This window comes from Penicillium cosmopolitanum (genome assembly GCF_028827165.1).
Source record: "Penicillium cosmopolitanum strain IBT 29677 chromosome Unknown utg000006l:49.0-5199605.0:1.0-5204138.0, whole genome shotgun sequence".
Classification (NCBI taxonomy): domain Eukaryota; kingdom Fungi; phylum Ascomycota; class Eurotiomycetes; order Eurotiales; family Aspergillaceae; genus Penicillium; species Penicillium cosmopolitanum.
In genome coordinates this window covers 3126476-3144458 of record NW_026622676.1, presented here as the reverse complement: position 1 = coordinate 3144458, position 17983 = coordinate 3126476, and the positions used below count along the sequence as shown (strand labels likewise).

Below are 17983 nucleotides of genomic sequence, written 5' to 3'. Positions count from 1 at the left end.
GCACGCCCGACAACTAGCGTATATTCGTCAAATATCCATGATATCCAATAAAAGCTCAAATCTATTAATGACGACCAAACTCTTCATCAGGAAAACCACGGTTCTCTAGCCCAATCCATTCATGATCTGCGTCATCGCCAGTCATGCCCCAAACCTCCTGGTCTCCAATATCAGCGCTAAATCCACTAGCACGGTTCGAGTTGGACCTTCTTTCGGTATTTGTCGAGAGTCTATTCTCGAGAACACCGTCTTCACCCAAAGCCGACCCCTCTTTAAGTGTCTGCTCATTTTTCTTTGATCGGGCATCCTCGTCATCTTCTGGGGTGCCCTCACGACAAGCCCATGCATCGACGAAGCGGAGAGCTTCACGAGGCCACCATCGCTTCATAACTAGAAGACGGAACGGCACGAGAGCAATGATGAGGACAGGGAAAGCAGGGGCCCCGCGAGTGAGGGTGACAATGAATATGATTACCGTGGTAACGATTTGCAGGATTGTATAGAGATGAATCGGGAGGTAGGACGGATTGCTAGGGGTCACTTGGCTATCAGTAGATCTTGGCTGGGTGCTTCTCTGCAGTGACTGAGGGAGTGGAGGAAGCTCAGATGGCGGAGTAAGAAGGTAAAATGTGCGGTATAAGATTGGACTGTAAGCAATATCAGCAGTATTCTAGTAGATACCACCATCGATTCGAGAGCTCAACTTACTTGACCGACAAACTTTGCTCGCCCATGAAAAGGAATAACCCAGCTAGAACGCTGGTAGGCGTCAAGCCCAGGACTTTCATAAAAGGTGGACTGATAAACAATAGAATAGCGCCAGAATGGAGAAAAGCGGACCATCTTTGCTCGTATACCCGTTTCACATCTCGTCTTTCGATCTTTTCCTCGCCGTCCACGATGATAATTTTCTCTTCTTTCTCTGTGTGCATCAACGACTCTGAATGTAGTGGGGCCTGGGGAGGAGTCCATTTGAAGGTGGAATACCCAGAATGCCACATAGCGCCGTAGTCGTGCCCAGTAGGACTATATCCCAAGCAAACCCGCCTGGTTTGCGGGTTCCATATCGATCAATCGTGCAGATAATCGAACTAACTTCATGATCGAAGAAGAATAGAACAGTTATGATCAAACCAGGGATAAGAGATGCAAATATCCACTGTGTTGGTAGTTTCCAAAACTCAACGAAAAATATTTCTCGTTCCGGAGAGGTTGGCCGGAATGAGTCGCTGACAGCCAACGTCATTTTGTCCAGGTGGGCCAGCTCGCCAACATGAGGTAGACCAATGAATATTATGATGGATATAGCGGCAGCATATTCCGTGAGGCCGAGACGAATATATCGATGAAATAAAGGTTTCCAGCTCTCGGCTGTAGAAAGGAAGATGGCAAGCAACATTGTACCCACGGCACCAATCACGGCGTAGAGAAAGGCGGCAAAGGAGAGACTTTCGTGGGCTCTCTCAAGCTCTTGGATGGCTTTATGGAAATAAATGATGCTGTTGAGAAGTGAGAATATTTCTGTCGCAAATGTCGTCACATAACGCATGGTCCAGTCGTGGGCATTGATTATCGCCAAGACATAGTGCATCCACGCGGAATGAATCAAAGACCAAGCCATAAATGGCAGGAATGGAATCTTGATAGAACAAGAATTAGTTACTTCGAAAGCAAGGCATAATAGTGGAAGTTACCTGAAACACTTCGTCACACAGCGAGTAGATGTTCTCTGCCAAGACAGAAAACGGGCCCGTGACGCCGAGAATGGTGAGGGGTTGAATCGAGAACCTGAAGCCGAAGAATTAGTCTCTTGACAGCCACAATTTTCTAGAGAGAACCTGCTCAATAAGAGTACATACACTGAGAATATGATGCCGCATAATCCGGTACTGAACACCACCTCGATGGTGCCCCAAGTCTTGCCCGTCAACACATAGAGATCACTAGCGAACGTAATGCCCGGCAGAAGATTCGTGAAGAAGACGTAGACAGCACTGGCGAAAATAAGTTGATTGAAGACAGTCCAATCGGACGTCCATCGTCGGCGTAGATTGACAATATCTTGCTTCACTAGGCGAAATGGACGTAGAGGACCACCGGCCGCGACAGAACCACGCAGCAACCGTAATGGCCGTGGCGTGTGCTTAGACGGCGTGATGATTGAATGGGCATCATCTTGTTCATGGACATGACCCTCGGAATCAAGTTCCACAGGTTGACTGTTGCTTGTTCTTCTTCGTCGACGTGGTCGTGACTGTGATCTGCGACGGGCCGATGAGATCCGTGTGGACGGAGGACGGAAAGCTGATATCAATGACATTGTGCTTTTACTCTTGGTCAAATTGAGCAATTTGGGACCAGAAAAGTTTGCATTTTGGATAATGTGAACATTAAGTTGTCCATTGTAGAGGCGAAGTGGGTCGTCCCTTGGCTGCCAGGATGAACTGGAACATGAATTGGGGAGATCCAATCATTTCACCTTGTGTTTCCGTAGATACACGGGCTGTGTCTACAAGTGCCCAGGACTGTGATATTTTTGGTATTTTCCAGGTTTGGACTCTCTTTACCTCTTTAAATAATCTCTTGTGCCCCATTTTGAAGTATTGAGTGCTCACTCCTCCCTTTTTACTGAGAATGATGCCAAAGTGCATTTAAACTAGGGTACTAGTTACTAGCACATTATACATGGGAGAGCATCCCCTTACACCGCCCAGCCTACCGCCTTTATCCCACTGGCAATATTTTCTGTCCGCAGCATGTCAACTGCGCCGAGTCGATAACACTCCTTCGACTCGCTCTGTGACGAGGCTGAACTTTGGAAGTCGATAATGACTATCATATTAACCAGCTGATCCTTTTTGTTACGCAACAATGGCGCAGTTCATACCGCGTCAAGTCTTCCCTAATTATGGGGCAATTCCGAGATCCTATTTCCTGGGCCATCACCGCGCCGGTCTGACCCAGATGAAGAACATGCTCGCATCGATTGATTATGTGGTCGAATGCCGGGACTACCGCGCCCCTGTCACCTCAATAAACCCTGTGTTTGAAGAGGCATTGGGCAAGAAGCGACGAATAGTCGTCTATACTAAGAGAGATCTTGGCAGCGTCCCAAAATCTTCAGCACGGCAGGTGGTCAGTCGCATTCTTATTCATTCTGCATAAACCCTACAAACATACTGAAGGTTACTCTTCTAGACAGAAAACAAAGTGCGGGGCTTCGACCCGAACAGTGCTGTCTTCTTCACCAGCTCAGCCTCCCGCGCCGATGTATCTCAAATAATCAAACACCTCCGAAACGACGCTGCGGCTCCAGATAAATTGACCGGATCTCGCGTGATGGTAGTGGGAATGCCCAATGTTGGCAAATCAACGTTAATCAATCATCTAAGGAACCATGGCGTGGGCAAGGCGAAAGCCCTGAAGACCGGTGGCCAGCCAGGCATCACTCGGAAAATCGCAAGCCCGGTGAAGATTATTGAGCGCGACAGTGGCGCGCATGTATATGTGCTAGACACACCTGGTGTCTTCATGCCATATGTCCCCGATGCGGAAAATATGCTCAAGCTGGCGCTCTGTGGCTGTGTTAAAGATGCGATCATCTCACCTGTCACCCTTGTGGACTATCTATTATACAAGATTAATTTGCATGATGCGCAGGCGTATCAGCGATGGTCGGAACCTACGAATGAGGTGATGCCTCTCCTCGAAAACTTTGCGCGAAAAACTGGGCTACTTGGGAAAGGCGGAGTGCCCATCATCGACTCTGCGGCTTTGCATCTCGTCCAGAAATGGCGACAAGGCGACATTGGTCGCTTTCTGCTGGATGACTTGGATGCGGAGAAGCGCCAACGAGACGACCCTGATTATAAACCTCCGATGAGCATGTCACAGGCATTGAGGATAGAGAGGGTCACTCGGAAAAACAGATCGGATGTGAATAGCAGCTCCGAGTAATGTATTGTACATATAACGAAAGAAACCCCCTGAATCGAAAATTTAATCTTTTGAACGACCAAGTCGATGGATAACAAAAAAAAAAAGAACTAAGAACAATGCTCGAGATGGAATATTTCGCAGAAGTATCCGTAACGCCGAGAACTGAAGAAAGAAAAACCCCTCCACATATGCAGGAGTGAGAAGCTCAGGATATTTTATCCAATAGGCGTCTCCGTCGCCGGTCGACCATCTCCTCTTGAACTTCGTCGAGTGTGGGAAGTCGCCATTCCACACCGTCTCCGGCATCACCAGGTAGTGGTTCCCAGCCATCCTCGGCGTCGTCATCGCCCTGAACACGCAAATTCTCAAGCGCCTCTTTTTCCTTTTGCTTCTCATATGCTAGCAGCGTTCCATCTTCCTCATCAAGACCATAGCCAAAGTAGTTGGCATCGACCTTCCTGGTCGCAATGTCTCCACCGCGACCGGAACCAGCGCCCTCCTGTTCCTCCGCAGGGCCCTTTCCCCGGCGCGCCGCCGCCTCAAACATCTCCTTGACACCAGGTAACTCTCTCGCACGACCGAAATATCGATAACCCTTGCCACCGCCAGGTATTTCACGCCCTTCGTCGTCGTAAACCCGACCGGATCCGCGCATGTAGTTCGGCCCGCCGAGATTTTTAATCTGCATTTCCCATGCCCATTTCTCCCGCATGAGCTTGTTGATTTCGTCGTTCAGATCGCGTATCTGGTAGTCGCTGAGACTGGGCTCTTGGATGCGCGAGACTTTGCGAGAGACTTCTTTCAGAACTTGGCCGCGCCAGCGCTCGCACGTGGGGACCGCGTCGATACTGGTGATGGCCTTTGGTCGTCGAGTACGGGTGACGTCTATGATGCCCATGTCCGCTGCCTGCTGCGCCCGAAAGCGGTACAGCATGGACTGCGCCTTTTCGCTGTTTCGAGCCTGTTCATGGCGTGGAGGTTGAGGTTAGCAAAATCGTACGGTAGGTCGCGAGTGGGTAAAGTCGTTCCAAGGGGGTTCAAATCAGATGGTAAAATACTTACCATTTTGAAGGATATGTCAAACCGACGACCCGGTTTGTGGTAGCGAGGGTCGTGGGAGGTCCGGATGGTAAAAGTGAAGCTCGACCGTTGAAGTTCGGGTTGCTGCGCTTATCATCACGTGGTCGCCCTTTTATCACGCAGCCCATTGAAATAGCCCCTGGGAGCCTCTGGGTAGGATTCCCTGCCTAAGGTTGTCGCCCATCGAACCTTTCCCATCTGGCCTACATCATGAATCTACGATTAAGCTTACCGTTGTCATTTCTCTGGCATACAATACACAGACTTTGCCTCGCTAGTTAAAGGAACGATCGGTAATATGATGTAACTCATGGTAGGATGTCAAAACAGCATGGTTAACCATCACCGATGAACCCACTCTACCAGATTGACTACCAGCTAAGATAATGATCATCCTTTTCACTGAAATTAAGTCCAGCATCATTCTTTTAGAATCGGGGTTCCTCGCCTTATTTTCGGGAATAACGATCGGGGGGATAAACACTGGGGCTTATAAACTAATGATACCGAGTCACACTCTAGACCAATTAATAATTCGGCGTCAGCAGTATGATTAGTTACAAATCCAACGAGCCCTTTTTGACTTTCAAATGATATCGATCTTTCTATTAACTTACTCCGCATTCGCGCTGTATTATTTTCTCCCCGGGGCCCTGCCTCTAGTCGGATATACTCAATCGTGGCCACCAATCGCTATCGATCTGAGCCGAGTCCCAAAACTACCTGGTAATGGAATACCACCGGAGAAGAAGGAATTGAGTCCTTGTAATTGGCCGAGGAATAAATCACTCTAATTAAATACATGGATATGATGAAGTCTAGTTGAAAGCAATTATAACTTCAAGGGCATTGCCTCGAAGTAGCAACTGGTGGGTATGACACAGGACTGATATCGAGCTCAATGGTCTTGGGACTGTCGCTCAATGTAAGCAGGAGCTTCTTTCATCTCGTTTAACTGTATCTCTGATAGGCTAATGTCTTGCTGATATGTCATCATTCCACAAGAAAAGTACCCAATGTCAATGAAATTCAGCATCATCCACGAATCCCATGGAGGAACCGACCTTGGTACTCCGAAAAAGCTCACTTCATTTGACCCTAGTAATGAAAATGCTACCTTGATTTATCAGCGAGCCTTGACTCTTTTCAGAAGCGAGGATCCATGAAAACTGGTCAAGTTGTGTTGATCGATGGTACCTTTCGGCGAGCCGGAGCTTTCAAGCAAGGATCAATTGCGATGCCGGAGCAACTTAGTTTCACAGAAGCTGAAGCTCTAGGTTATCCTGGCCTGACTACGAGGAATGACCCTTCTATCATCCCCGGGTACCATATCTAACCTGGTATTGGGTGCTTACGCAAAGAAACGGGAGTGGCGGGTATATTTACACTACGGCTTGCTGATGCTGTGGGGGGGGGGGAAGATTGCAATGATCAGTTATGGGGGAAAGAAAGGTTTCCACTAGGTGAAAGAGTGGAAACTGTCATGTAATATAGGGCACAGCCAAATTTGGGAGTCTGTGAGGGAGCAGACAGGTGTTGAGCGCTTGAATTTTGTAATCGCCGTTATAGGGGCCGATAACTTCGAAGAATGCCTTTTTTGTGTCTTAATATGTGACGTCAATGGCTTGATCGGTACTCGAAGAGGTGACTTTTTTAAGTCCCGTGAAGCCAAGCTTCTTGGAATGTTATAGTAGCGACCGTTATTGCCTTCCATATCGGAGACGAGAGATGCTCTTGCAATCCCTAATCACATGATACGCTAACCTAATACGGATAGTGATTTAAATATAGCATTTGTATCTACCATGTAACAATACTAAGTCTTCCACGATACCAGTATGAAAGGTACATTCAAACTAGGAGCCTGGACAGTAATCTATTGTACTGTGACAAACAAGGCAAACATTGGACTGGCAACTGTACGGACTACAATGCATTTATCATGTGACGTAGTCACATGACGGACAACTATTACCCTCCGCCCCTGAATCATGAGCATGAGGGCTCTTTAGCGATAACTCTTGTAAATAAGACACATTGCTCTTTCATCATTTTCTACAAGTATTCACACTGGTCTCGCCACTAAGTTACGTCTCGCAGCTGTTTCACTGCATAGGGCCTGGCACTTTCTTGGATGTCCATCTAGGGTTAAATTCATAGGCAAGGCTCGACAGTGAGGTCTCATCTACAATCTATAATATGTCTTGGGATTGTGTTCCCTCGGAGATCTTTGATGCAATCAACGAATATCTCGATCTCAACACCATCAAAAGCCTCCGCCTTGTGAGCAAATACACCTCACAGCGATGCCTCGGCCCTCGCTTTCTTTTCTTCGCGTCGCAAGTAAGAACAGATCTCACGTCAGGTAGTCTCCAGGTATTGGATAAACGCGCCTCACATCCCGTTTTTCGAAATGCCGTGCGTTGCCTGATCATCCAAGCCACATTTTACGACCACTGTGGACACTATCCAAAAAGGCGCAAGCTCGAAACATTCTATGGAAGCAGAGACCCAGCAAATATGGAATGGCTGAAGAACCTACAGAAGGAGCGTAATACGATGTTGGATAAATTCATTATTGATTCTCTAGTAAATGCGCTGAATCAGTTTTCGGCACTAGATGAGATCAAAATACAGCCTTATATTACGATCGCGCCTGGAATAAACATACCGCTTCGGCATTCATTCACATTTCGGTGGGCATCCCATGTGTGCTTTCTCACACTAGCAGCCGCGGCGAGAAGCTCTACTATATTACGGCAACTAGGCATCTATCAAGGTTGTGAACCCTACAGTGAGCCAGGTCGACTCTGCAGCGTTCCAGCAAGGGAAATCGCTGTTCATCTCAAAAAGATAAAAGGGAAACGCTTAGGTGACATTTACCTACCGATCGAAAGTCTTGGATTGAAGGTCTCTGGTGAAAAGTGGAACCCTCCTAGAAGGCAAGGCTCGATGCGGTCACTGTTCACAGGGCCTATATTAAATGGCCGAGGTGGTGCTTATAAATCAGACAACTTTTCTGGTCTAGAGCAGCTACTTCAGTGCGCAGCCAAGCTTGTTAAATTATGCCTCGCCTTCGACTTCGATTATCACCGCGATTTATCAGTGCCCGAAAGCTACTATACATTCTTCACAAGAATGGCCGATAACGTTTACTTGCGTCAGCTAAAGCATTTTTGCCTGATCGATTTCCCGGTCACTGTCAATGCGTTGCTCGAATTTCTCAGAAAGCATCAAAATATCGTGTCACTTTGCATGAAAGGACTTTGTATTCCCGAGGGAGAGAGGTGGAATCCTATTCTCAAATATATTAACACAAACATGCTGGATCTGGACGCTCTTTCCATCTCATGTCTTAGACAAGGCGCACATTTCGTTGAGCTGAACCCCGATCCTATGATTAGGCGCGATTCCTTTCAGGAATTATAACTGGGAACAAGGCTGCTACTCTTATACACATCACTGCCCTTCAGGCTGCGAGAAATGGGCCCGAGCTCATAAGTACTTTCGCCATTTAGGGCGCGGTAAGAGTGTGAGTTCCAAATTTGTTTGTTCTCGATTTTCAATCTCCTGGAATTGGGATTACCCGGAAGAAGTGTTGTTTGAAGACATCGCTGCAGGTTTCACTCTGGGAACCTGGTACGTATCTTTCTATATTGTCCCTCTAATAGAACCCTTAGTAATGATATCCTTGGTCTAATCAGCTTTTGTTCTCTAGGAACTCTTCTGATGATAGCAGCATAAACTGAACCAATGCTTTATCAAAAAAGCGAACAATGGGGTTAATCCTGTCAGGGAAGCCACTATAGGGTATCTTGGATCGCTATTTTCCTAGAAAAGACTGTTGGGTAACTCTAGAGAGTTGGGACGCTTAAGTTGGACAATAGCATGGGGTGTGTAGTTTAATTTTTGGAGCTATAATAATAATACATGACCATACAGCTTAATCAGCATTCTACGCGTTCGGCTCTATACCGCTCGACCTAAAATCAGATTTTGAAATACTAGAATACCATATCGGGATTAGTGCATCATGTGGTTAGGGCTTGAAAGAGCAGATCTCATATTTTCAAAATGGAGAGCGATAACGGTCGCCACTGTAATCCAAGTTGTTCACAGCTAGACACTGTCCTTGGCCAGTGACTGGATGACAGATGAAGAAAATGTGACGCGCCGGTTAAAAAAGCCCGGAAAAGAAGTATTAATGGTACTATTCAACATTCATATATACCTAGGTACTGTTTGAGACTGTTAGACACCATGGTCAGTTCTCTCTTGGAATCCTACTGCTCATATGGGCATGTTTTCCCGGATATAGCCCAGGGGAAAACATTAAGGGCAATGCTTTGTCCGAAGTAAGCGATTCAATCTTCATCTTTACACTCCGATTGGTGCTTCTCCGGTCTCGCAGCGTCTTCTTCCGAGGGGTATCTCGTATGTGTGACGAATGACAATTACCTGGGAATATCCTGGGCTATTTTTATAGCCGAAGAGGACTGCAAACCTCGACTCATTCAAGTTGTACAGATACCACACTCAGTACAACATTAACCTAGCCTTTCCAATACACCATAATTTTATCCATTGCAAGCACGTAGTATCAATATCTGTCACATTACTGATAACATATCTAATAAGCAAATCCCCAACCCTCGAGGCTCTGCTTAAATTCTGACACAGGTTTATCGCAACCCCATCAGCGCTTTGCCATGGCAGGATGGCAGAATACTCAGGAAAGAAGCTCTTTGTGCTTACGATAGCTTTGGTTCCAGCTCAGGTTATCTGCGTGGTCCTTCGACTTTTCGTCCGATATAGGAGCAAAATGAAATTCGGCTTTGACGATCTAGTGGTTGTTGTCTCGTTATTGGGACAACTAGGTCTTGCAGGGGTGATTATCGGTATGCTATGACAGTTATATCAGAGGATATCCATTGTAGTGGAACCCTGCTAATACGAACGGGTGTAACCAAAGCCGAGCTGAAATATTCTGGCATCGGCTACCATATAGCATATTTAAACGCAACGAATCCGAACCTCATAGTATTGGAACGCAAATTTCGGTTGATGCAAGCTTATATCTACGTGGTCACCGCCAATCTTCCAAAGATATCGATTCTTATACTGTATCGTCGATTATTTACTCCTACGATATTACGACTTATAAGTACTGCGATGATATGGGTCCTCGCCATCGTTATCGTCGTCAAGATTCTCCTCGTTTCCTTTGTATGTCGACCATTCGCTGCAAACTGGGATCAGGATAATCCCGGTAGTAAATGCTTGAATATGCAGTCTGTATCTTCCTTGTCTACTCTACCAAATATTATTACCGACGTCGTGATGCTTCTTCTTCCCGTCCCGGTGATATGGTCCCTACACACAAAGCTTATAACCAAGATACAGTTGACATTCACATTTGCTCTTGGTAGCCTGTCAGTATACTATTATTGTTCCCCAAAGAACAGCATGGATGCTAATTATCTGAGATCTCTAGTGGTCTTATCACTTCCATCCTACGGTTCCAATTCTTTTTTGTTACTCAAAGCTACGACGTGACATGGTCTGCCATCCACCGGAGCATATGGACTGAAGTTGAGCCAGCTGTGTATCTAATTTGTGCTTGTATAATCACATACAAGCCTCTTTTCGACTGTTTTGGTATAGGGGGGGTCAAGGAAGGTCTCTTCAAATGGCTCACAGGCGCAGGGTAACCAGAATCCACGCTCTCAAGATGAGTGGGTCATTCTGGAATGAAGCCTCTATCCGAATTCTACCTGGCAATTCTTTGCAATGGCATTGAGGTAAAATCATAGCATTTACTTACATTTGGTTGTTTTGAGTTAATATCACCTAGTAACGCCTTACATCAGATTGTGTTATTTTTGGAGGATTTTAGTCTGCAGTACCTTTTGTGATCTCCCAGCTCTTGGGATTCGAGAAGAATGCTACTGTAAGTGTCGAATAACCTTCATGTATACTAGTATCGTTAAACAGCTACTAATCGCATAGCAAGCAACATTCGAATCGAAAAGAAGAACATAATCAAAATTTTGACTACATTTCGCCCGATAACCAACGGATCACACAAATTCAATAACGAAAGTCAAAATAAGACATCAATCTTCATCGAAAGAGAAACTACTTAAAGATTTTTCGAAGACCTTTAGCCGCCCTGTCTCTCAATCCTCTTCTGCGTGATTGTCCCGCTGCACCAGTGGCTGCAGGAGCTGCAGGAGCTGCTAGGGCAGCGGGGGCAGCTGGAGTAATGGCCCAACTCCCTGAAGCCCAATTCGTCGTAGTAGATAGTGGAGGTGGAAGAGGTGGCGCAGGCGGTGCAGCCGCAGGCGCATGCCATGATATTGGGGGTGGAGCAGCCTCTGCGTCTCTATCAAAATCGGGAAGGTTATCAAAATCCTTCCTTTCAGTTGCCAGGTGTAAGCGTCCCGTATCATCTGGAAGCGATGCAATGCCGATCATGTGGCGCCACCAAATTCCTGAAAGCCTGAAATCCGTGGGGCTTGACTGGCTTCCTCTGTATAGCACGGCATTAATTGTTGTCCACGGTATTAATTGAACGTCTGTACTTGAGAATAGTGCAGCCTCCAATAGAACGCTGGGTGCCTTCATATTGCCGTTGCTTGTATTCAATATTACCCAGCCGAGGCCTGGCGCCTGATGATTAGGTTCCATTGTATGGAGGAGGTCTAGATCTCCTTGAAAGATGTGCATATGGGTGGCTCCAGTATCGTCAAGGAAATAAAGGGGATGCCTTACTGTTGAGCCTGGGATACGAATATCAAGGGTCATCTAGATAGAAAGAGATGGAGTCAGGAAAGCGATACAGCAACTTGAAGCTAGTATGCCACAAGCTTACCTCGTGCTCAAACGCATGAGGATACATGGCGAGTAATTCACTGGCTATATAACTGTGAGCCGGCTCAAGCCCATCGCGCTGTCAGAATAGTTAACATCATCAACTAGCACACAATGAGAATCACAGTGGAACTTACCCCTTCCACCCAGAATCCTTTATGCCCTTCATGCTCCCTGTTAACCTCCAGGAAGTCGTCAACGTCGAACTTCTTTGATCGACCGAGCTTTTTTCCCTTCGACCAAAATGTCACGTATCCGGGCCGCCAGGTCAACTTCCCAGATCGGTACGCTGCGATGATTGCATCCACATTTGGAAGCTGTTCGGTAGGGTCTTCTGACTCGGTGAGTTCTTCTCTGATAGATTTCAGACTTTCAAGGCGTAAAACAACCTCCCAAGATAGTCCTGGTTCCGAGGCAAGCATTTCTCTGGAAATAAAATATTAGATAAAGTTTTTTTTTCTTTTTGTCTTTCAAATAGATGTTGCTACAGGGGGTCTCTTACTCTCGTCGCTTCTTTAGCCCGTCATACATCTCGAGTCGTTTTTCAAATATAATAGGCATAATTCCCTCTTCAATTCTTACATGACATCTCTCAATCTGGCCTTCAATATCACTGCAGTACGAAGTCATCATTAGCAGACCTCAAGTTGAAACATCCACTACTCGCACTCACTTTTGATGGATATCCGGCTCGTCCATTGACCACCCCACAGGAACATCATTGTAATTAGTGATTGGAGGATCATGGGGTTCCCATGTTCTTGGCCGTTTCGGAAGGAGAGGACCGCGAGTCTTAAGCTGCAGGGGTTTGCCCTGGGCTCCCGATTCAGCAGGGACCTGCTTGGGGTCTTTATCTCCACTTCGACGTTTCTGAGGGGCTTCTAATTCTGAACCTGATTCATCTCGAACTCTTTTCAGAGTCTTTTTCTTTGGGTTGCGCTCCCTTAGGGGCATTTTGGAACAGCAAAAGGTCACGGATGGTGCTTAGAGTAGAGCATTTTGGACTCGTGGGAGTATCGATTTTAAAGCATACCATGGAATGTCCGTTCACAAAGACAGATGGGACAGAGCTGTCCCAGTCGATGGATAATTCCCCATAAACAAAGAGTTCCAGTCAAGGGCCGAGGGCCGAGCGAGGTCATCAATGAACTGAAAACACGGACATCTTAGACACGACGTTTAGAAGAAGTTTTATCAAAGAAATATATTTTCCAAGAAATATTAAGTAACATCGCCTACCCTTCTAGTATGAGAGTCATTCTCGGAGGCAGGGGTTTGAACGGCAGTCTTTATCTCATCGTCAAAGGGGGGTTCAACTTCAGTTCTCCTTGAAAGACCATCATCATCAATGGATGGCGAGTCCAGCCTCTCAGCCCCCGTCTCGTCGGAAGTGTTCTTCTTTTCCTTTTTCCACTTCCACCACTGGAGGAACCCCATTCCGCCGATACACAACAAAAGCAGCCCGGTCGTAGAAACCGCCATAACAAGCTTTCCAGGATGAGAATCGATATCTCCATCAATGCGCTCGATAGACCATGGATAAGCATCAGACTTCACAACAATGTAAATACCGAGCCCCATGTAAAGGAACGGCACAACATACTCGGCATATTTCTGCGCAAGCTTCAAAATATGCCTCTGCTTCATAACCAGCCACGCAGCCAGACACCATACCCCCAGGAGGATGTAGTAGACAACGACGTAGACAGCGATCTCCGCACCCTTCGCCTGCGAAAAGAGCGGTATGTATGTCCCGATATTATCACCCCCGTTAATAACAGTCATCGATCCGACCTTGAAAATGCCCTTGAACGAGCCCAGTCTGGATCGTATATTCCCCCTCCCTCCATCTCCTTCCACAGCCTCCTCCCTTCCCCCCTCACCTGCCTCCCCATCAGCAGCATCACCATCCTCCACGTCGTCATCCTCATCATCATCATCATCCCCGCCAAATATCAACCCAATCAAAGCCCAAACACCAAGAAGCATAGGCAACAATCCCAAAAACCCAATCGGCTCCGAAGGCAGAACAAGCGACACGCCAAACCCAATCATACTTATAACCACAATCACCGTAAACCCCAGATACTGCCCGATGGTAATCTTCAACGGGGTGAGAGTGGCATTCTTGCGTGTGCTTGCCTCGGCAAAGAACGTGACCAGCACGAATGCATCGTCGATATTCGTGATCGCAAACGACGCACATGCCGTCCCGATTGCTTTGCCGAATTGCATCATAAATTGTGTATTCGGTGGGCACCTCGGTTCTTTCAAGTTCGCTTCGCGATCAGCCTGCTGGCCTGGAGGGTGGAGGGTTTTTAGTCCCAGGTGTGTATCTGGCTTGGCTAAAGCGTGGGCCTGGGCGGGCTCTTAATGTATGCTGCTTGCAGTGGAGTGCAGCTTTGCTTTTTCTCTCTTCTCTGCTCTGCTCTGCTCTGCTCTGCCGTGATCGATGTTCTCGGTGGTGGATTCTCGACTCGATGCGGAGGGGGTTTGGATCTGGATCTGGATCTGGACCTGGCGGGTCGCGGCGTTGGGTCGAAGTTTAATGGTTATCAGGTCCTCATGTTGATAGGGGTGATTCTAGATTCCTCTTCCACAAGTGGGCGCTCCTTCTATCTGCACTGTCGAAAACTTGAAGTAGCAGATCCAGATGACAGGTCATGCAGTACGGAGGATGAACTATTGCCAGGCATCCAAATTGCCCCGTAGGGCTGATCACGTGGTGCCGATCACTGGAAGTGGAACACTGGCAGTTGGGCAGAGCATTCTTACTTTCGAGTTCGAGTTTTGAATTATTTAAATAGATTATATATGATGGCAGGGATTAGAGAGTTTGTTTGTAGAGTTTCTTTATTCAATGGCTGGTGGAAGTTATTATATTTGCGAATTTACTCTCGTGGTGTATACAGTGCTGGTGGAGTGCCAGTGCCATGCCACCTGCTAGGGGTTCGAAGACGGGAGTTGCAATGTATTCTCGGCATCACTGTATTTTAATATTTTAGCATTCATATAGGTAGTATTTACCTAGGTATACACATGTTATACTAGTATTCTTGAATTAAATACCGTAATAGTCTAAGCACTGCCAGTCGCAGTACTGGAAACCTCCAGGGCTTGGACTCGGAAGGGTCCAGAATATATTTCTACTAGTACAACAGGGTCACGGACCGGTATCAGGTCAGGTCAGTTTGAATGCCCAACTCATCCAAGTCAGACGTTCATGCATGACCAATTCCTAGGTGATACAGCATGACGATCAGCGTTCAAGGTTCTCTTGGCTAGTAATTCAATGACCATTGTACCCGAGGTCAACTTCAAGTTTCCAAAAATACTCGGAACTGGAGTTCACATCGGCAATCTTATCAGCCACCAAGTTGGAAGATCCGAGTCCGGGCGCCAAGGAGTACGAGTAAACAAACCGCCGACCAACTGAGCTCCCAGCAGCACCGGAAGCCGACCCTAGAGTCACTAGTCACTACGTAGCAAAATCTACGAGGGAAAACATCTCATCTTCAGAGAACTGATTCTTGCATTATCGCTAGGTACATGAGCTGACCTCAAACCCACCCACGAACAGGCGAGTCAAGGTCGAGCGTGAATTGAACTACAGGGAGAGATAGACATTGGAAAAAGGGGGTTAAGAGTAAAAGCCCAATCAGATTTTCACACCAGGCAAAATAGTTCGCAACCGTCGCGGAAAGGAAATCGTCAGACAAAGGAAAATAATAATCACAAAAAGAAATAATAAGTTTATCATCACGTATTCACGACACACCACAGCCTAGCCAGAGCAGAGCAGAGCAGAGAGAAGTCATGGCAACATCACATCACACACATCACATACATCATATGGCTAGACCGAGGAATATAACCCGGGAAAATACATTTACAGACGGGAGCCGTGGATGACCTTGAAGTCGACGACGAGCTCACGGCCACCGTCGTTGATAACGAGGGCACGGACGGAGCCACGGCCGTCAGCAAAGGCATCGCGGATACGCTTGAACAGACCACCCTGGGTGATGACGGGGAGACCCTGCTTGACGTCACCGGTCTCGGTCATGGCGACGAGGCGGTTGTCGTCACGGAGGTCCAGGATGCGGTAGGTCTTGTAGACAGGGCCGAGCATGGTCTGGACGACAACGGAGGGGGAGGGGTTGGAGACGAAGCTGGACTCCTCCTGCAGTTGGCGGGTGAACAGGTCGACACCGAGGTAACGGTGCTGGCCGGTCTGGGGGAGACGGAGATGCGGATGACCTGGCAAGGACGGCCCTGAAGGATCAGGATGTCGCCAATGCGGACGAAGTGGACGGGGATGGGGACGGTCTCGCCAGCGATACCCTTGTTACGGGGCTCGACAATGCGGACCTCCTCGCGAACACCTTCGGAGAAGCGGGCTGGGCCACGCTCGTCAGCGACGATTTCCTCACGGTGATGGTGGTCGTGGTGGTGGAAGGGGTGCAGAACGCGGTCGGCAGCACGCTCCACGCCACGGCGGAAGGAGTGGTACTGACCCTCGTCGTCGTAGTAACCCATCTTGCGAGATGCGGGTGCGGTGTCACGGACAGAAGTCTGAGAAACACGGACGTTGGAAGCCGGAGCGAAGACTTCGCGACGGGCGATGCTTTCGCTGGGGTAAGCGGAAGCGGGCTGGGGCTGGTAGCCTCGGTCGTAAGAAACGTCGACGGGGTAAGTCGGCGCGTATTCCTTAGAGTCTACGGGTTGGTAGCGACGGTCAAAAGAGACGTCGGCTTCGTAGGCGGGAGAGGTACGGCGGCGATACTCTCTTTCAGTAACGTCGAGTTGATCTTCGACGACTTGATCGTAGACTTGGGGACGTTCCTCGAAACGAACAGAAGACTGACGGTGGTCGGGGTAGCTATAAGGGGGGAAAGAAGTAAAAAGTTAGCCGAAGATGTCCGGGGAGGGGGTTGAGTGGATTGGTGTAAACATATAAACAAAACAAGAACGGGGGACACCGCTCATTGGGGGGAGTGGAGCCCGTTTCGTGACACGTAATTTAGTCTGGGGCTAAAATCGGCGCCTCTAGACGATAGTGGCTCCACTTCTTCCAGCGGTGGCTCGTGTTTGGGCACAAACAGAGCGACAGCTGGTTGAATCGGGAAGGCTGGGTAAACAAAAGATGGGCTCGGCGCAGAAACATACCGTTCACGGGTCAGATCAACCTCGGCTGTGTAGCGCTGGTCAAACTGCTGGTTGGATTGCTGGGAGTGCTGGATGTCCTGAGACTGGGAGTAATCCTGAGTGTACTGAAAGTCCTGCTGGGTCTGCTGCTGCGGCTGGAACTGCTGTTGCGAGAACTGCTGGCTCTGCTGCTGGAACTGAGGCGGGAATTGGTTGCGGGGAGCTTCTTCCTTCACACGAAACTCGACTTCTTCTCTTCCTTTGACACGGGGTCCTTGGAGAGTGGCGGAGATTCGAGTATCTTCCCGTTCGACGCCTGAAGTGCGATCAAGTTGAACTTCTCCCTCTACTCTCGTCTGAGTAGTTTCAGAGACAGCGTCACTCCGGTACGACGACGGGAAGACACTGAAGGGGATGGGGACACGGGCGTCAAAGTCCAGATTGCCTGACTTTGGAGCGTCTTCTCTTGAATTCCTCTCGAACTGTCGTGAAACAACTCGAAAGGGTAAACAAGAAAAGACTTGACGGGAGAAGTCTTTCTCGGAGGGGAAAGAAGTGGGGAGAAAGGAGGTGATCGGGGAGATCAGATCTTTCAAGATAAGGATGAAGGGGGGGGGAGGGTAAGTACAGAGTACAAACTGAATTGAAGAGGGATAAGAGTAGGGTAGAGTGTGGAGGAGGATGGAGGAAGCAGGAGGGGGAGGTGCGAGAGAAGGTTATTTATTGTTTCGCGGTTGCGGTTGCGGTTGCGCGGGTTTGGTTTGTTTACCCCCTTTGGCCCGATCGGTGGGATCGGCTTCCGAGGTTCCTACTTCACTCCAGTAATCACCTGGCATATCTATATAGATGGAGTTATACTCTCTGGAATGTGTCATGTTCCCCTCTGGAATGTAGTCTATTTGGACTTCATTTTTGTCTTCGGAACATCACTGATTCCTCTTCT

At 47.9% G+C, this 17983-nt stretch overlaps 7 protein-coding genes across 7 annotated transcripts; 2 read left to right on the top strand and 5 right to left on the bottom strand.

Annotated features, from left to right (window-relative positions):
* Window positions 1-64: 64 nt before the first annotated feature.
* On the bottom strand, window positions 65-2320 carry N7509_005693 (uncharacterized protein; the record flags this gene model as incomplete). Its single annotated transcript, XM_056630330.1, has 5 exons — window positions 65-647; window positions 709-922; window positions 988-1639; window positions 1695-1788; window positions 1860-2320. The coding sequence occupies 5 exons, from the start codon at window positions 2318-2320 to the stop codon at window positions 65-67; spliced, it is 2004 nt and encodes a 667-aa protein (XP_056489632.1).
* A 551-nt stretch (window positions 2321-2871) lies between these two features.
* N7509_005692 (putative GTPase MTG1) lies at window positions 2872-3957 on the top strand (the record flags this gene model as incomplete). Its single annotated transcript, XM_056630329.1, has 2 exons — window positions 2872-3135; window positions 3199-3957. The coding sequence occupies 2 exons, from the start codon at window positions 2872-2874 to the stop codon at window positions 3955-3957; spliced, it is 1023 nt and encodes a 340-aa protein (XP_056489631.1).
* A 187-nt stretch (window positions 3958-4144) lies between these two features.
* On the bottom strand, window positions 4145-5004 carry N7509_005691 (pre-mRNA-splicing factor ISY1; the record flags this gene model as incomplete). Its single annotated transcript, XM_056630328.1, has 2 exons — window positions 4145-4900; window positions 5002-5004. 2 exons carry the CDS (start codon window positions 5002-5004, stop codon window positions 4145-4147), a joined length of 759 nt encoding a protein of 252 aa, XP_056489630.1.
* A 4920-nt stretch (window positions 5005-9924) lies between these two features.
* N7509_005690 (uncharacterized protein) lies at window positions 9925-10730 on the top strand (the record flags this gene model as incomplete). Its single annotated transcript, XM_056630327.1, has 2 exons — window positions 9925-10451; window positions 10514-10730. 2 exons carry the CDS (start codon window positions 9925-9927, stop codon window positions 10728-10730), a joined length of 744 nt encoding a protein of 247 aa, XP_056489629.1.
* Window positions 10731-11157: 427 nt separating this feature from the next.
* Window positions 11158-12846, bottom strand: N7509_005689 (uncharacterized protein; the record flags this gene model as incomplete). The annotated part of the gene is made up of 5 exons (XM_056630326.1): window positions 11158-11826; window positions 11894-11971; window positions 12030-12318; window positions 12395-12505; window positions 12566-12846. The coding sequence occupies 5 exons, from the start codon at window positions 12844-12846 to the stop codon at window positions 11158-11160; spliced, it is 1428 nt and encodes a 475-aa protein (XP_056489628.1).
* Window positions 12847-13113: 267 nt separating this feature from the next.
* N7509_005688 (Cadmium resistance transporter) lies at window positions 13114-14127 on the bottom strand (the record flags this gene model as incomplete). Its single annotated transcript, XM_056630325.1, has 1 exon — window positions 13114-14127. The coding sequence occupies one exon, from the start codon at window positions 14125-14127 to the stop codon at window positions 13114-13116; it is 1014 nt and encodes a 337-aa protein (XP_056489627.1).
* A 1654-nt stretch (window positions 14128-15781) lies between these two features.
* Window positions 15782-17522, bottom strand: hexA (putative Woronin body protein HexA; the record flags this gene model as incomplete). The annotated part of the gene is made up of 3 exons (XM_056630324.1): window positions 15782-16167; window positions 16236-16774; window positions 17062-17522. Coding segments are annotated over 3 exons (1386 nt in total), but the record flags the coding sequence as incomplete, so codon positions are not given.
* Between the last annotated feature and the right edge of the window lie 461 nt (window positions 17523-17983).